Source organism: Eupeodes corollae, chromosome 1 (assembly GCF_945859685.1).
Source record: "Eupeodes corollae chromosome 1, idEupCoro1.1, whole genome shotgun sequence".
In the NCBI taxonomy this organism is placed as follows: domain Eukaryota; kingdom Metazoa; phylum Arthropoda; class Insecta; order Diptera; family Syrphidae; genus Eupeodes; species Eupeodes corollae.
The window spans coordinates 36778920-36796619 of record NC_079147.1 but is presented as its reverse complement, the minus strand read 5'-3'; the positions used below and the strand labels follow the sequence as shown (position 1 = coordinate 36796619).

The 17700-nt window shown below is 32.0% G+C and overlaps 1 protein-coding gene across 1 annotated transcript in view; it reads left to right on the top strand.

Moving 5' to 3' along the window:
* LOC129943014 (tubulin beta chain) overlaps positions 1-17700 on the top strand; it is a 125581-nt gene that overhangs the window by 101820 nt on the left and 6061 nt on the right. The window contains exons 4-5 of the mRNA XM_056052248.1: positions 11456-11623; positions 15235-15499. Coding sequence (XP_055908223.1) covers positions 11456-11623; positions 15235-15499 — 433 coding nt within the window. The remainder of the gene's footprint in view (positions 1-11455; positions 11624-15234; positions 15500-17700) is intronic.

Genomic DNA, 17700 nt, shown 5'->3' with positions numbered 1-17700 from the left:
TTTATGCACGTCAGGTGTTGGTGTTCCCCAAGTAAGCCATCTTGGTCCACTTCTTTTCATTATTTTTGCTAATGATATTCTTTCAGTGATTAATTACTGCAATTTTGCAGGTTAGAAGATTGTCAGAAAGTTAAATAGTTTTTCCTATTGATGTCATGTCAATGGTATAAAACTTAATATATTGCGTCTTGTTTGTTTGTTTGGCCGTCCTTCAAGTCACAACGGAGCAATACTATAGCATGATTTTTTAAGTGGAGTAGGTTACGAGGCTGGAGACTGTTTTAAGCTACTTTTTACCACGGTAAAAGATCTCATTCAAAGCTAATTCGACCAGATCCACCTATAGTAAGATATTCGATATATTCTTTTTTAGAACACTTACTAATAGCTATATCATTAGTTGCTGCCTGCTTTTGGACCTATCATCATTGCATATCATTAGGCTTTCCTGTATTGGAATTAACGAAATTAAAATGCCCTCGATTTAAAACTTAAGCACAACTTTATTAATGCTAATACCTTAACGAGTGTAACCTCGAATCCCAATAATTCTAACAGATTTACTATTCCAATTAAAAAGGCTTCAATTCCCTATGAAAGTTAGTTTTGCTATGAAAACTAATAAGGCACTAGAGCAAACACTTAATCAGCGGGGGTAAAGTTAGAAAAGCCCTGGCTTATCACTCGTTTTTGGTTAATCTTTGCTTCTTTTGATTGTGGACCTAACACCTATATTTGGCCCTAAACTCTCTATGTGAAGTTTCGATTTTCTTTTACCACTCTTGGAAAGCCACGGGTAATAAAAAATAAAATAAATTGGGTGGCGCGACAGTCCGTTGATAACCTAGGCCTAGTGACTTACAACTCTCAACCATTCCTGTGCGCGAGTAATGTTGTCAGGTATGGAGGGGACCTACAGTTTATATGCCGACTCCGAACGGCTAATTTTGAGAAAGCACTTTTTCATGACAATAAATACTCTTGGAGAATTTGTCAATTCCTCGCAAGAGGCAGTACCCGTGAAAAGACTTTAGATGGCATAGGCAGGGATCGAACCCAAGACCTCTAGCATGACAGTCCAACGCACTAACCATCATGCCACGGGTACCACGAGTAATAGCTAGTGTTTTTCATACAAATGGAAGTTCTATTCGTAAAACGTTGCACACGCTTTCCACAATTTATTTCACAACTCACGTTTCTGCTCAAATGAAAACGGCTTGTTTAGAAGCGTCTCTAACAAAAGTTGAAGGGAGCTGAAACATATCTCCGGAAACCGTACACGATGGCTCGTAGGCGTCTTAAGGGGTTCCCATCGAACTTAACAAAACTGAGGACCTAAAGAAGTACGCTTTCCACAAAATGCAGCACTGTAAAGTATTCTGCATTCGTGAAGTCCGGTTTGTAGTACCCGTGGCATGATGGTTAGTGCGTTGGACTGTCATGCAAGGGGTCATTGGGTTCAATCCCTGCCTGTGCCATCTTAATTTAAAAAAAAATAATTTTCGCGGGTACTGCCTCTTGCGAGGAATTGACATATCCTTCAAGAGTAATTCTTGTCATGAAAAAGTGCTTTCTCAAATTTGCCGTTCGGATTCGGCCTAAAATTGTAGGTCCCTTCCATTCCCGACAACAGTACTCGCACACAGGAATGGTTGAGAGTTGTAAGTCACTAGGCCCTGGTTCACAACGGACTGTTGCGCCACCCCATTTGATTTGAAGTCCGGTTAAAAATGAATCTCTGTGCTTGACAGTGCCTGCGTATCAAGGGTAAACTGATGAGAAATCCTTAAAGTATGAGATTATGTTTAAATCTTTGAAAGAGAGATATGCAATTGGCTATTTCACTAGAGTATACTTTATGAAACCAGCAAAAAAGTAAAATTTTTAAAAGGTCACAATGTCAGTATTGCTATTATGGGTTATGTAATTCCAAAAGAAAGAAGATATAAATAGGTTTTAAACGTCTGCACATTGCATTAAGTGAGAAATATTGAGACGGGTAAACCATTCTACATTCGTGAAGTGTAGCAAAAAAAAAAATCTGTCCGAAATTGAACTCAAAGGTAAACTGATAGCATTTTGAGAAGTACGGATATTTCGGTTGATTTGTTATATAATGACATTCATAAAACATTGCAGCGAGCTAAAAGTCAGGTTAGAGCCTTAAATTTCAATTTCATTTTTCTTCCAGTCGTTAAATTAATTACGAAAAATTGTTTGTGAACAAAGCTCCTTTTCTGTTTAGAATTATTATTCAATAATACGTTATAATAATTCTAAATCACTGAATAAAAGCCCTTAAGGTTCAATACGAATAAGCTCGAGATCAACTTAATTAAAAAAAAAAGTACAAAATGTTTGTTCTTGATTTGTTTTTTTTTTTGTTAATGTTATAATAACCTTATAACCATCTTGCACGCAATTTGTGGTCTTTGATTTTTTTTAGTTCCACACATCAAAGAACTCCCTTAAATTTCTAATAATGTTAATTCATATTCATTTTTAAACAAACAACATTGGTATCAGAAGTAAGGATTAATGAGTTTTGTTCGTTCGAAAAAGGAATTAAAATTCATAAAAGCATGAAAAAGCCTGCGGTTAAAAAATAAAAATTAAAACAATAAAACCAAAAGATTAAAATTACAAATTAGAAATAATTTCAATAAGTCCCTTTTTTTAAAAGCACGCGTTAGCTTTTGGTTTTTTTTTTTTAATTCTTTTTGAAATACAACCAAACGTACAACAAATGTTATTCGAATTCCCGAATTCATGTAAAATCTCCCCTCGCTATACTCGTATGAAGGTGTAGTACTACATGGACAATTATTTATATTGATTTGATTTAATTTAACAATATAACTAATTGTACTAATTTGACATCGTCTAATTCCTCTAATAAATTACTAAATATTGGTCGAGTGTGGTTGCGGTTAACATAGCATAGTTTGGTTACGAACGTGACATATAGGTCCTTGCTCACACACAAAAAGCTAAACTAAACAGCAAATTGAATAAATTATTTATTTCAAAAATATAATAATAATTATTATTATTATGGGAAATATGACGCTCTTTTGAAAATAATGATTGTCCTTTAAAAAAATTCAAAAAAATGTTTTAAAAAAGCAAACCCCTGAGATTCTCGTTCTCTACACGGAGTTCAATGGGGTGACGAGCAATGAAGGGTGTTGTGGAATTTATAAAATAACTTTGAGTCAAATAATCATGATGATGATGTGGAAATGGAAGTTGAAACTGATGTGTGTTTGGAGGTATATTTTCTGAAAATGATTAAGGCCATCCGATGCCGCTGCGTCGCGGCACTGCACCGAGCCGCTCTGGCCACCACTCATTCGCGGATGGCGGTCAATTTAGATAACGTAATTAAATTATGCGAGCACATATAAAGCATAAAATATTCAATTCACACGTAACGAAAATGTTTACGGTAATTAATTTCAATTATCGAGCTTATCCGCATTTTGCATAATTTGCTATTTTATGTTTGTGAATATGCAGTTTTTGGGGTTAACCGTTGATATTGTTCATCGATAAAGAAGATTGAGGATACGATATAAGGGCATGGGATAGGGCGCTTGGTTGGGGCTAGAGACAACAATTTATGGGGCACAAGTGCATTGCATTGCAATTGAATGAGGACCTACATTTATATACAAATTGATATCATATGAGATGTGACCACTTGCGAGTAATGCTTCTGTTTTGTTCTGTTTATATGATTTAGACAATTTCGATTTTGACCAAAATGATTACCTAACATTTGGTTTGGACATCCGCAACTTTATGGAGTTTTTGTTGTTTATGATTTTGGGTTTAATTTAGATGAAACCTCAGATTGCACCAACATTTTCAAAATAAGCTCCCTTCATTTATTACGTAAAATAGTGGCCCAAATACAAGTTTTTTAAATTTATGTAAGACAACTTCATTAAAGACGCTGCTTTGGTTAGTGGCTTTTCGAGAGATGTATAGTATATACTTCTTGGTACCAGCGGCTTAGCACCCGTGGAGACATTTCAGAGCGTTATTATAAGTAACGCCTGATGATAAGCAATGATAAAAGCTCCAAAATCACGCACCACCTAATGATATGCTACTAATTAGTTTTATAGCAAAAATGAATATATGGAATGAAATGTTCAGGGCGGATCTACTGAAATAAGCTATGAACGCGATATTTTACCTCGTTAAAAAGTAGCTTAAAACACTCTCCAGTCTTGTAACTACCTGCACACAAAAAATCGTGTCATAATATTTCTCCATTGAGACGTGAAGGATAGGCAAACAAGCAAACAAACAAACTGACTTTTTCATTTCTAAGATTAGTATAGATTGCAAGCTGATGAAACAAAATCATCATTTTTCATTTAGAAATCATCAAAAGATTTACATTTAAAGCTTTTATATGTTTAATAATTTATATTGCACATTTTATACACAATTAAAAACACAATATTCTAATATCTTGAAGACTTAGTCTAACATCAAACTCTGGTTATTACGTTATTTTATTAATGATTATGAAACATATTGTTTTGTATTGCTGTGATGTACATAAGTACATTATGTATGTCAAATAACGTAATTATTATTTCTCCAACACAACATCAGCATAGTGATATAATCAAAGAGGCCATCCATACATTTGTATGTGTATAAATACAAACAGTCAAAGGATATTAAAGGATTTCCTTAGTATTAAGGATGACACATCAAAGTGTATATCTCAGTCCTTCAATGTTATGTATGATTTGTAGCATGTGAAATGCAAAGGTTCATTGATTCTCATTATTTTAAATAATTCAGTATTTGAACTGCTTTAAGATGCAGAAACTATCCTCATTTGGTTGCACTTGACAACAACGACGAACATGAAGCTTCATATATCAAGAAGAGAATATACAATATATTTTAATGGCAGAATGTTATCTTTATAATATTGTTCATTCTTAACCTTTAATGATGAATTGTAGCATCGTCTATATTTGCAGAATTGAAGAAACATATTTGTTATACTTCCATTGATCATTTGCACCACCTGTCAATTTATTATTGGATGGTTGATGCTATCCAAGATAAACAATCATCAGTGGAAGCATTTTCTGTGAAGATGATATATTTTCTGTGCATATTTGCATGTGTCAATTTATGTGACGAATGTATATCTTATCTAGAAGGATAAGGGTAATAATAGTTAATGATTATAATAAGAGCGCTATAAACTTTGATTTTGTAAAGCAGATTGGGGCAAAATTAAAGACTTTTCTGAAGCAATAAAGGGATTCTAAGAGGAACCTAAGATATTTGACAATTAATAGCGGACATATTGCTTAAGCTACATCTATCAAATTGACAAAAAAAACGAAGAAATGACTTAATCTGTTCTTATGTTGCCAATGAAAAAGTGAGCCTGTTTGTTTGTTTGTTCGTCCTTCACGTTGCAACGGAGCTATGTATATTATGACTTGAAATTTTGTGTGGAGGAAGTTAAGAGGCTGGAGTGTTTTAACCGCTATTCAATATATTCTTTTTTTTAAGAACACTTATAAGTAGCATATCCTTAGTTGCTAAACGACAAGTAATAAAGCGCAAGAGCAAACACTAAACATAGCTGCTTGTTTAAAATTGGACACACCCATGAAATGAAAGCAATCTTCTTTAGCTCTCAAGGTACATAAATTGCAAAATTGGCCCAAGTTTCCGTTGTATGGTTTTCCATTTAAATGTAGAAGTTCGCATCTTGATTTAAAAATTTGTTAAATATGTTATTAGGAGAAAGAGTCTTGGAATTAGTTCTTGTCACACAAGTTATAATTAAGCTGTTATAGTGTAATCTGCTCTCCGATTGAAGGACATTTTCAATCATCTGTATTCGGTTATATTCTTCAAGTTTTTGGATGATATCGTAGAACTTCGTTTTCATCTGAACAATATTGTTGAGATTGATCTGCACAACTTCTCCACAGGAAGCAGCAATGTTTTCCCATGTCCTTATCCACCAGTCCTTATTACGAATTTCGTAGAGCATCATTATCGTACATAACCGAGTTTCCTGTTGTTAATTAAATAATCAGCCTGTAACTTTAACTTAAAATAAAAGGTTTTGACAATCCTGTTTCCAAATAAATAGAAAAGTTGGGTGCGGTTAAGGGAATATTGAATAATTTTTTTAAGAAATTTCTTTGAAACTTCTCAATTTCTTTGTTTTCTTGCATGCCCCATATTTGTGCCGCATAACAAAGTGAACATTTCAAGACTGCATTAAAAATATTATATTTTGTTGAAAGTTTTTTGTGATCGTTAGAGAAAATCTTCTTCCAAGTAACATTAATTAAGCTTTGTGAAGTTTTTGCTTTTTCTTCAAGGTGCTTGCTATAATCCAGGGTTGGATTTAGTAAAACTCCCCAATACTTGTATTCTTTCGATATTTCTAAACGACTTCCATTAAGTATCCAGATGTTCCTAACTTCACTCCGATTGGAACGTGAAAAGAACATTACTTTCGTTTTATCTGTCCACTTGACACAATAGTCCATAAGACGATTTACCATCAATTGAACGGTTTCTGCTGATTCAGATAACAAAAGAAGGGCATCAGCGTAGAGTAATACATTTATTACGATACCCGCAATTCGGAATCCTCCTGGAATGTGCGTAGCTATATCATTAATAAAAAGAGCAAAAAGAAGAGCTTTGAGTACACATCCCTAATTTACTCCAGTAAGTGATTTAAATGGTTTTGAATATGTTTCGCCATCCCACACTGTAACTTCAGTTTCTGTGTACAAACAACGGATTATTTGGATGAATTTTGTCGACACTCCAAGTCGGGAAAGTTTAAGAAATAAAGCATTTCGATTCACCAAATCAAATGCAGCTTTAAAATCGACTTTTGTAAATATGTGGTCAACCGTCGAATAGTTCTTTCTAAAGCCTGCTTGAACCCCTCTAAGAATGTTGTTTACATCCACCCAATTTTCAAGCCTGTTAATGAGAACACCACAAAATATCTTCACAATGACATTCATAAAGGATCAAGTTCAGTTCAATAATATGAAGCGTTACTTTTGGTTCATCGTTGGTACTTTTGATTGTGGCAAGCTTTCCAAGTAACTCATGTATACTTGCCTCTGGAATGTCTCCATGTGATGTTTTGAGTGTCTTTTAGCACGCGGGCAAAGCCTTTAGTTTAAAATACATATACAAAATAAATAAATTGGGTGGCGCAACAGTCTATTGAGAACTAGGGCCTAGTGACTTACAACTCTCAACCATTCCTGTGTGCGAGTACTGTTGTCAGGGATGGAGGGGATACAGCTTTAGCCGAATGGCTAATTTGAGAACGCACTTTTCATGACAAGAGTTACACTTGGAAAATTTGGACCTCTGACATGACATTCCAACGCACTAATCATCATGCCACGGGTACTACCTTTAAAATACATATAATATTGCCTAATATTATGCAAAATTGAAACTAACAAAAAGGTACGTATACGCAACAGTGGCCAATATGAATTTGAAATTTAATACTAAGTATGGTTTGAACTAAATGAATTATATCTTCCCTTTCTCTTCTGTGATAGATCAAAGACATGCAAATTGAGGTTTAACAATTTTGAAGACCGATCATTGCTCTATTGATTCGCTTCATGTAGAGGCGCTATCGTTCTCTGATCCTTCGTGGTTTGGTCAAGGATTTTGAATATATATTGACGTACCTATAGAACTCTTGGTTAATGTGTAGAAGTGTCATTCTAGAAGGTCTTTGGTTCAATCCCTGCCACCTTAAGTTTTTCTACGGGTACAGCTTCTGCTTATTGCGAGGAATTGACAAATCCTCCAAGAGCAAATCTTGTAATGAAAAGTGCTTTCTCAAATTAGCCGTTCTGATTTGGCATAAAAGTGTTGGTCCCCTTTATCAATAATATGACTCGCATACAAGAAAGGTTGAGAATTTTAAGTCACTTAATTTATTTTTTTATAATTTTTATTTATTTTTTAATAACTGGTGATTCAAAATTGTAAGTTTCAATCTTAAGGTGAATTCAATGAGTGCAATCAGTTAATTGAATTGTATAACTTATTTATAACGACTGCATTCACAAAAGATTGCATTCATTTACAAGCGAGACACACAGGAATTGTTGAAAATCACTAGGATCTGGTTCTTCAGGAGCTAAAGGTTTTGGTAATAGGGTCATCAGATTTATCCGGGATGTAAAAGAAGAGCACTCTTGATTAAGACTTGTTGTGTAAAGGTTCTTTCAATTGGTTTCAATCTCAAAAAGTTGTTAAAATTCGTTTTAAATCTTAAGCAGAGCTTAGAAATGTACCCAGTAAAAGATTCACATTTCCTGGTTTATGAACATGAATTTCATCGACGACGTTTTCTTATAGAAGTCATCACCAGTATGATATTTCAGAATCAGTTACGAGCCTTCCACTTCGGTTTAATATTGTCTTAAGTATCAACTTTTTTGAGTTTAAATGTTTTGAAAGTCTTATAGAAAAATGTAAAATTTGGCTCGAATAGAGCTCTTTCAACTTACAAACCTAAAGAAATATAAAGAAGAAGTAGGAAATAAAAATTGATTCCTTGTGGTCGACAATAGTGAGTCTTCCGGTTATTTTTTCAATTTCTAATAAAAAAGCAAATAAAACAAAAAAGATTATAAATCGAGCTCGTGTGTAATTAATTTTATGACAACCGCATATCGGACATAATAAATTTGTCAATCTAAATGATGTGGTATAACAATAACAAATCGGCCCGGAAACCAATGAAACTATTCAAATAAAATATTATCCAAATACCAAATTCGTTTCAGTTGTTTGAACATGAAATCAGGTTACCATTAATATCTTCTATAGACCATTGTTAGCTCTTAAAAAAAAAAAAAGAATCGCTTACCTAACAAATTATGACGCAAGACTTTATACTATTTGTCATTCACATAAACGGAAAACAAACCAATTTATCTTCTTTTTTTTAAGTTACTCAATGATCTCATCATTAGAGTACAACAAAAATATTTATAAGAATTTTGATGGTATTAATTCAACTTTCTAAAAATTCATAGGACTAAAATAACAAAACATACAAAATGAGACAAATATGGTGATTTAATTTTAGAACACATAAATCAAACTTTAATTAGTAAGAAGTTTCAATCTCAACATGAAGTCTCCTAAAAAAAATATCTATTAATATTCACAGCTTGAAAAAAGAAAAGAAGATAAAAGTGGAATAGAAAAGCCGGCCATATGGTACCATAAATTAAAGAATACTTAATTTAAGTCTAGTCAAATATTTGTTTAAACACGGAGTGCTGAACATGTGTCATGTCAAATCACTTAGCTTATGTGATTTTTTGAGATTTTAATGACACTGGACTTATGGAGAGGTTTTTGACATTTGGGTTAAATTTTTAACAACACTGGATTTGAAATGACGGAAATTAATCTGATCCGCAACTAATTAGCTTAATCTATTATTAACGTCTTAAATTATAATATATTCCTTTGGAAAAATGTACAAGCTTAAAGAACAAAGTTGCATGAAATCATATTTTTTATATAGTTATTTGTAAGAAGGTTTTAAGCAACCTCTAACCACCTCTAAATTTACATCACAGCTCTTATAAGCTCAGAGGTATTGCAACTTTACACAGCCTCTATGCAGGGTTTATAAATATGACGGTTACTCTTTAAGTACATTCATGAAAGACACTTGACTTATCACCACAAATTTTGACAGCATGTGACACTTCGCTCACAATTTTTTCCGTTAAACTCTTCTACATTTTGCTTCAGTTTTACAATGTCAGTCATTAAACATGTTTAGCAACCCCAATAATATTAAAAGAGAACTCTAGAAAATAACGTATCCAAATTCGAGTAGAACCAGTCTAAATTTGACAGTTGATGGTTGAAGGTTAAAGTTGAAGCGTTTTTCCTTATTCGTTTCTTTTCTTAAGAAACATCAAACTTGCCACTTTTGAAAATTACATTTAAGCATTTGTTGTTTATTTTTAGAAGAATTTAAGGCTTTTAAAATGTGTTAGGTTATTTCTATAAAAAATAAAAAAACAGAAAATTTCGGTTAATACAAGAAAAAGCATTAGGAAATCAAACGCATCTCCAATGTTGACTGTCAGTTCTGACAAATGACGCTTTTCTTCCCTTTTTATATTGATATCCTACTCTTAAATGTCAGATAACACAGAAAACAGCACTTTCATTTGTGCTTATGAATATGGAACTGCTGCTATTGCTACTTTTTCTCTTGTTGAACCTTTGATTATGTTCATTTATCTGTCAACTGCCAAAAAAATCAATTTTGGAACGAAATCTAAAACTACCTTTGGAAAACCCTATTAATTTTTTCTTATTTTGGCACTAATTTAATTGCCTTAAGTTTACCTTAAATCAATATTTCTATTATTTGTATAAAACCAAATTTATTCATTCATTCTTCGGTCGTTGGTCGCTCTCTTGTAAAATGTACTTTAATCTTCAAACAATCCATTGTAACAATTGTAAACATAGCCTTAAGTATTTCGGTGTATGTCCACCTCGTCTACGAGTTACATAGTCTATTATATCAGTCTAATTTGTTCAATTTGTTGGTCATATAGTGTCAACATCAAGACTTTTTTCTCTAAACACGTAATACTCGTACGTATATAAATAGAGTATTTTTTTTTGTTAAAGAATTAATATAATAAAGGTAGGCGTTAGACAATTATGTGTTTTCAATACAAAACAACGAGTAGCGATAAATTCAATTGGAATGTTTTTTATTGATATAAAAACTCTATTTTACTTGTATACCAAATAAACAAAACCTTTCAATGCATTTTAATATTAAAAATTGATAATAATAACTTTTTCAACTAGCAACGATTAAGATTGTCAAATTATTCGCTACTTTACTTGAAATGGTTATTAGTTAATTGCACGGAACGCTATGAATTATTGGCTCTTAATTTACCTAAGAACAACTTAAAACAACTTTTTCCTTCTGTAATAAACTTATTTGACTTTAAGAAGACTCATAGCTTTTTGACACGTTATTGTATTCGTTTCTTATATTTGTTACAAAAGTAACGATTAGTAATATTTTAATTACAGGTACTCTACATCGATATTTACATTCATTTGTTCCCATTAATTCGTTACTTTTACAATTCTTATTATTTCTGAAGTAACTACAGGTATTGATAACCTCTCGTTAGTTGTTAGAGTATAAATACTTGTTCGTTTCAAATTTTCAAAGCTCATTAAGAATTTATGAATCATCAAGCGATGATGCACAAACAAAATTAAATATGACAAAAAATAACAAACAAATAACATTTTTTTTAAATTGCTTAACTAACCCGCAAAATAAATAATACAACACAAAATATTTAATCCCGATTTTCAGGTATCCGATACAGTTGTGGAACCCTACAATGCCACATTGTCCATTCATCAGCTAGTCGAGAACACCGACGAGACATTCTGCATTGACAACGAAGCCTTGTATGACATCTGCTTCCGTACATTGAAGCTCTCATCGCCCACTTATGGTGACCTCAATCACCTGGTTTCAGTAAGTGCCATTACAAAAAAACCCATTACAATTGGAGGTGTGTGCTTTCTATTTGCAGGTATCCGAAGTTGTAGTCGAACCGTACAATGCCACATTGACTGCCCACCAATTGACAGAGAACACGGATGAAACATTTTGTATTGACAACGAGGCATTGTACGATATATGTTACAATCAGTTGCGACGACCCGCACCAACCTACAATGATCTTAATCATTTGCTTTCAGTAAGTTTGCTAAGGCTGAGTGTGCAGTTGTGTTTTTTTTTTTGGAAATATGTGTTGGTTGTGTCTTGTGTACATTGGACAAGCTTTCTCTTCTATTTTGATGTTTTTGGTCATCACTTTAAAAATTGACCGGAAACGGAAGCCTTCATTGAACTTGCTTTAGCTTAATTGAAGGTGTACTTAAATACGGCAGGCATACTGGGACATGTATCTATGTTTATATGTTCCAGTGATATGTCATTTTTGTATAAGCTACTAATATCTTAAAGCTAATTGCCAAAAATGTCTTAAACTATCAAGTTTAGTTTTAGTTAGTCAAATTGAATGCTGCTTTCTCGAAGCTTAAACTAAGGAACTATTTCAAAACCGAAGAAATGTACCTTAGAAAATTTTAAGACAAATGTTAGAGAAATTTAAACATTTGAATTAAATTAATTATTGTAACATTAGATTCGATGTCATTAAACAACTAAAATGCATAAAAGCAACTAATCGTTATTTAAACTTAACCATGACTAGTTCGAATTTTTTCGAAAAGAAAACAACAAAAATGTTAAAAAGGCCATACATTCTTAGGTTTTTATAAAAACCAGAGAAATTTTAATTTTAAATATACAGAACTTAGCTCCTACATTCAAATTTACAAGAGAATGAGACTTTCGCAACTGATGTGTCAATTTGACAGTTGTTCGTTACTTCAATTAGCTATATGAAGAAACAAGTTATTTTTCAAACATCTAACATTTTCAATACAATTTGGATTTGGCCCGCATTTCTTATAAATGTTTATAAAGGGTTTTCCAATAAAATGATTCATTTTGAATTTTTGAAAACTTGTAAATTCGGACATTTGACAGTTGTTCTTTACTTTCACTCACAATACGTAAACAAAAGTAAAGTTTCTTTTGGAGCGAACTATGTTTTCTGAGAAATGTTTATTTTTCTAAAACTTTGTCCATAAATTTTATCAATGCTTGTATAACTTTATAAAATTGCCTGCAGAGGACTAACATTACACTAGTCGACAAGTTTTTGTACTTGCAACAATAAAATTGCACTTTTCCAATAAGTTTTGATTGCCTTGACTCAAATTCGACTTCAAAATTAATGTATCAAGTCAGAATTTTGAGATATTAATTTTTAAAATTCGAACAAAAAAACGCTTTATGAAGTAGCTTTTTTTCAATAAAATTTGTGATTGTTTTTAAAATCTGATACCCCTTTCTCAATATTCATATCATATTCGAAAATCCTCATAGTTTTTGAAAAATCTGAAAGAAACTCTTATGAAAATAAGTTTTGTTCTTGTAATTTTTTGTAATATATGAAGAAATATAAAAATTGTATTGAAAACGGGTATTCTTGAAACTTGAGCAAATAATTAAAATTAATTTTTCGATTCAGAACTAAATGTTCGAAAACGTATTTTTAAAAACTAGGAAAGTATTTATCTGAAAGCTTACTCAAAAGAGTCAAGTAAAGACTCATAATTTATGAGAATTCCTAGAAAATAAGTTAAATACTATAAAATGATTTTATTTGTATCTAAAAGAGAAATATTTGTACTTTGCAATATCATCATACAATGTATTGTAAGAGATTTTTTGAGTCTTAACTTAGCCGTAAAACACCGTTTTTAGCATTTTCAAAGGGTCATATATTAAAAACCTGATGTGATAGAAAAATTTAAAGTCGAGATTCGAATTCATGACATCTTTATCTCTTAAAAAAAGTAGTCTTTTGTTTGTGCTATACGGAAGAAAAACGTCGACCAGTGTCATAAGAACAGTAAATAAAGTAATACTAAGATGTTAACTTTAAAAGAATTTGTCGTTCAAACAATATCCGGATCTTCAAACTTTTCAGATATCCGGATCAATATAAATGTGAAAATTATGAGATATTGGTAATAAACTGAAATAATTCACGCCCCATTAATGAATACATAAATATGTAAATTAACTTGAATGTCCGGAATCACATTCAGATCCGGATCCCTTTTAGTCTACACAATTTTCTTCAAAACAAACTGAAGCTAAGCCTTAATCTGCATTCGAGTATCTAGCACATTCGAATCTTCGACTAAATATAACCTTAAATATCTCATATAACTATCCGGATAACAAACACAGAAGCAGTTAACTATTTGGATAGTACGGCGAACCTACATAATCGGGATCTTTTATTTAAAAATTTGATAAATCTTCCGGATGCGATGGTTTGAACCCAAATTTTTAATATTAATTTTTCTTTCTATGTATCAAAGAAAAATATATATTATTATTGAATTTTCCGAGTCTTAAATGCGACAATTTTGATTATTAGCAAAGCCTCAAAAGATGAAAATCCTCATAAAGGACACTGCTGGTGATCAAACGGCTCAAGTTATTGTGTAACCCTTAAAAACTAAACGTTATACAAACTGTAACTTCAAATGTTTAATAGTTAGTTTGAATGCGCGTTATTGAAGCATGTAATGCCGTAGTTTTTACTCCTTAAATTCAAAAGCTGAAGCTTAAAAAAGAGAAAGCTGTCCAAAACAGCGTGATATTCAAAATGAAACCTCTTATTGGAAAATCCTCATCAAACCTTCAAAAACGATTACACTCTATTTTTAAACAACATAAGTTTTTAAAATGCAATACATTTATGTAGTTCAGTTTAGAATATATTATTATATAATTTATTATTTTGTAAGCTAATTTTTTGTTTCAGATCTTTCAGCAACGCAAAGCAACTTACTGACAGCAAATGAAAATTGTAACACCTGCTTAATATTATTTAGTTACGCAAATTTAAAGCACACAATTGTTATTATTTTTTATTATAATTTATGCTTAAAGTGGTTGTTTTTGTTTCTCAGTACATATCTACTTAGGTATACTCGTAGGTACATTTTATATGATTTTTTGTTTTAAATTTAAATCAATAATTTTTGTTTATCCGCATATCACTTTTTTTTTAATCTGAACCTGTTGTGGTTGTCGATGAGATTACCTTTTTATTTTTATAACCAGATATTAATATCATTAAATTGATTTATAAATATCATTATTATATATGAGACGATGAAAAAAATTAATTACGTCAACTGTTTTCATTCCCCTAACTCCCTCCTTGACCTCTCTCCTTTCCTCTCCATAAAAAAACCACACCTCAAATAAAAGGTAATTATGATCATCAATATTCAACATTGTAACAAGTTAAGTATTGAATTTCATTTCTATGATGTGTGATGAGGAAAAATGTATGTTAAGAATTTGTATACATATTTAAAAACAATTTATAAGAAACAAAAACAACCACTTTAAAAGTTCTAATCAACCGCATAAATGACGATTCATATTTAAACTAATTTCTAATGATAAAATATCTGTACATTTAGATCACAATGTCTGGAGTAACAACCTGCCTTCGTTTCCCTGGTCAATTAAATGCTGATCTTCGTAAATTGGCTGTTAACATGGTACCATTCCCACGTCTTCATTTCTTCATGCCCGGATTTGCTCCACTCACAGCCAAGGGATCACAACAATATCGCGCTCTAACTGTTGCCGAATTAACGCAACAAATGTTCGATGCCAAGAATATGATGACCGCTTGCGATCCCCGACATGGACGTTATCTTACAGTTGCCTGTATATTCAGAGGTTAGTATCAACTTTCAAAAAAAAAAAAACAGATAAAGTCTTATATCTCAAAAATCAATTTAATTGATTCAAGGGTAAGGGAACATTTTTCGAAGGAAAACGAATTCAAGGGCAAAATTAAATTTCCCTTCACAAGGGTATATCCTAAAAATAAAATCAATTGGGAAAAGGATGTTCTTTGAAAATGAGTTTCTAATTTGTACGGAAAATTAAATTTCACTTGATTTCCGTAGAGAAACAACAATCACGGGAAAAATAAAATTTCACTCCACTATCCCTCTACATTTTTTCAAGGGTCTTCAAATATAAAAGTGAATTTGAGTGCTTTAAAATTGAGTTTCACTTGAGATATCCGTAAAAGGTCTCTTAAAAGATGTATGGGAAGAACAAAATTTCACTCCTCCATCTATCGAAAAATGAAAACAATTCACGCGAAAATTAAAATTTTTCTTAGAAATCAAAAAGTAAAGTGATTTGAAAATGGTATTCTAACATTACGAGAACATGGAAATTTACCCCAGATTTGGGATAAATAATCATATCCGGAGGAAATGAAATTTCATCAATCACGAGAAAAATTATATTTCACTCAACTATCTATCCAATTATACAGGTAGGGTCGGAAAAGAGCTTTAAATTTGTAGAGAAAATACAAATTTACTTCAGATTTCCACCAGGGAACAACTTCTATGAGTTGAAAAGCGAAAGTGATTTGAAAAGGGCCTTCTAATATTCGGAAAAGATGGAATTTCACTCCAGATTTTCAGGAGTGAATCGACAATTAAGGTCCTTCTAATTTCGTGCTATATGCCAGGTCTTAGAAAAAGCAAACAAATCCAAACGAAAGTAGTGAATTTTGGAGCTCTTATAAGATACCTTTTGAATTTTAATGATAAATCTGTGGGAATTATTGCCATACAAGTAATAATTACATTTCCGCCCTTTCCAACACCGGATAAGATATTAGCACTAATAATGTTTCTCCAAATTATGTGACCGAAGTCTTGATCGGTTACATAATCGAAGGACATTTTAAATTTGCATAAGCATTGTTAACACGTCTAATTTCAAATGTGAGGGCACAACGGGCAGATCAAGTGAGTTGATAAACTCCACAAGGTATGAAGTGCTCATTTCTGAGTCCATGACAATGTCTATTGACAAATTTTTCTCCAAATCTCCTGCTACTTCATCCAATATGTTTCAATTTATTGTCAAATTCACATCGTTTCTTGGTGCTAGAATCGCTTTTTGATAGAGAAATCGGTTTTCTTACGTGTTATTTTGTAAATCAGGGTAAACATTTGCAATAAGTTCAAAGTTACTATTTACCAAATTAGAAATATCTGCCATAGCCCTTGGTATCGGTTTTTAATTGCCCATTTCAATAATGTCATAGCATAGTTTCATGCGTCAATGTCATTCACAAAAAATGCCTAATAATAGGCAACGATGATAGGTCCAAAGCAGGCAGCACCTAATGATATGCTGCTAATTACTGTTCTTTAAAAAAAATTCAATACCTAATCATCAGAGTTACTGCCAAATCTGCTGCAATGAGCTATGAATTAGATATTTGATCATGGTAGAAAGTAGCTTAAAACACTATCCAGCTTCGTAAATACCTCCACACACAAAATCAAGTCAAAACATTGCTCCATTAAGGCATGGAGGACGAACAAACAAGCAAACAAACAAACTGACTTTCAAATCTTAAATATTAGTATAGATTATTTTATGATTTTTGTCATACATTTTGGATTTCGTTTGAATTGACATCATTAGTCTTGCATAGAGTGACAATATTTTCCCGCATGTTCTGAAGAACCATCAACAGAAAGTAAAAATTAATATTTTAAAAGCTCATCCAAAGTCTTTCGTCCCATATGACAGAATCCTAAAGTATTCTCGTGGCGCCCCTAGCTATAAGTACAACTTTTTTTTTAAATAACATGAATGCAAGTCGTAAAGAAAAAAATTAAATAGGTAAGTAAACCAACTTGTTGACAATCTAACAATCCATCAAAATATATAAACAACAACAACAAAAAAGACTGTAATTAATTAACAGCCGTAAGTTGTTGAGTATTCCAAAAAAAAATCCTCCCTTAACTAGTCCTTTGTTTTTTAAGGAAGGGTCTTAGGAAAAAAAAACATAATATATATTTCTCAACTTGTTGTTAGTTGTTTAGAATACTTTT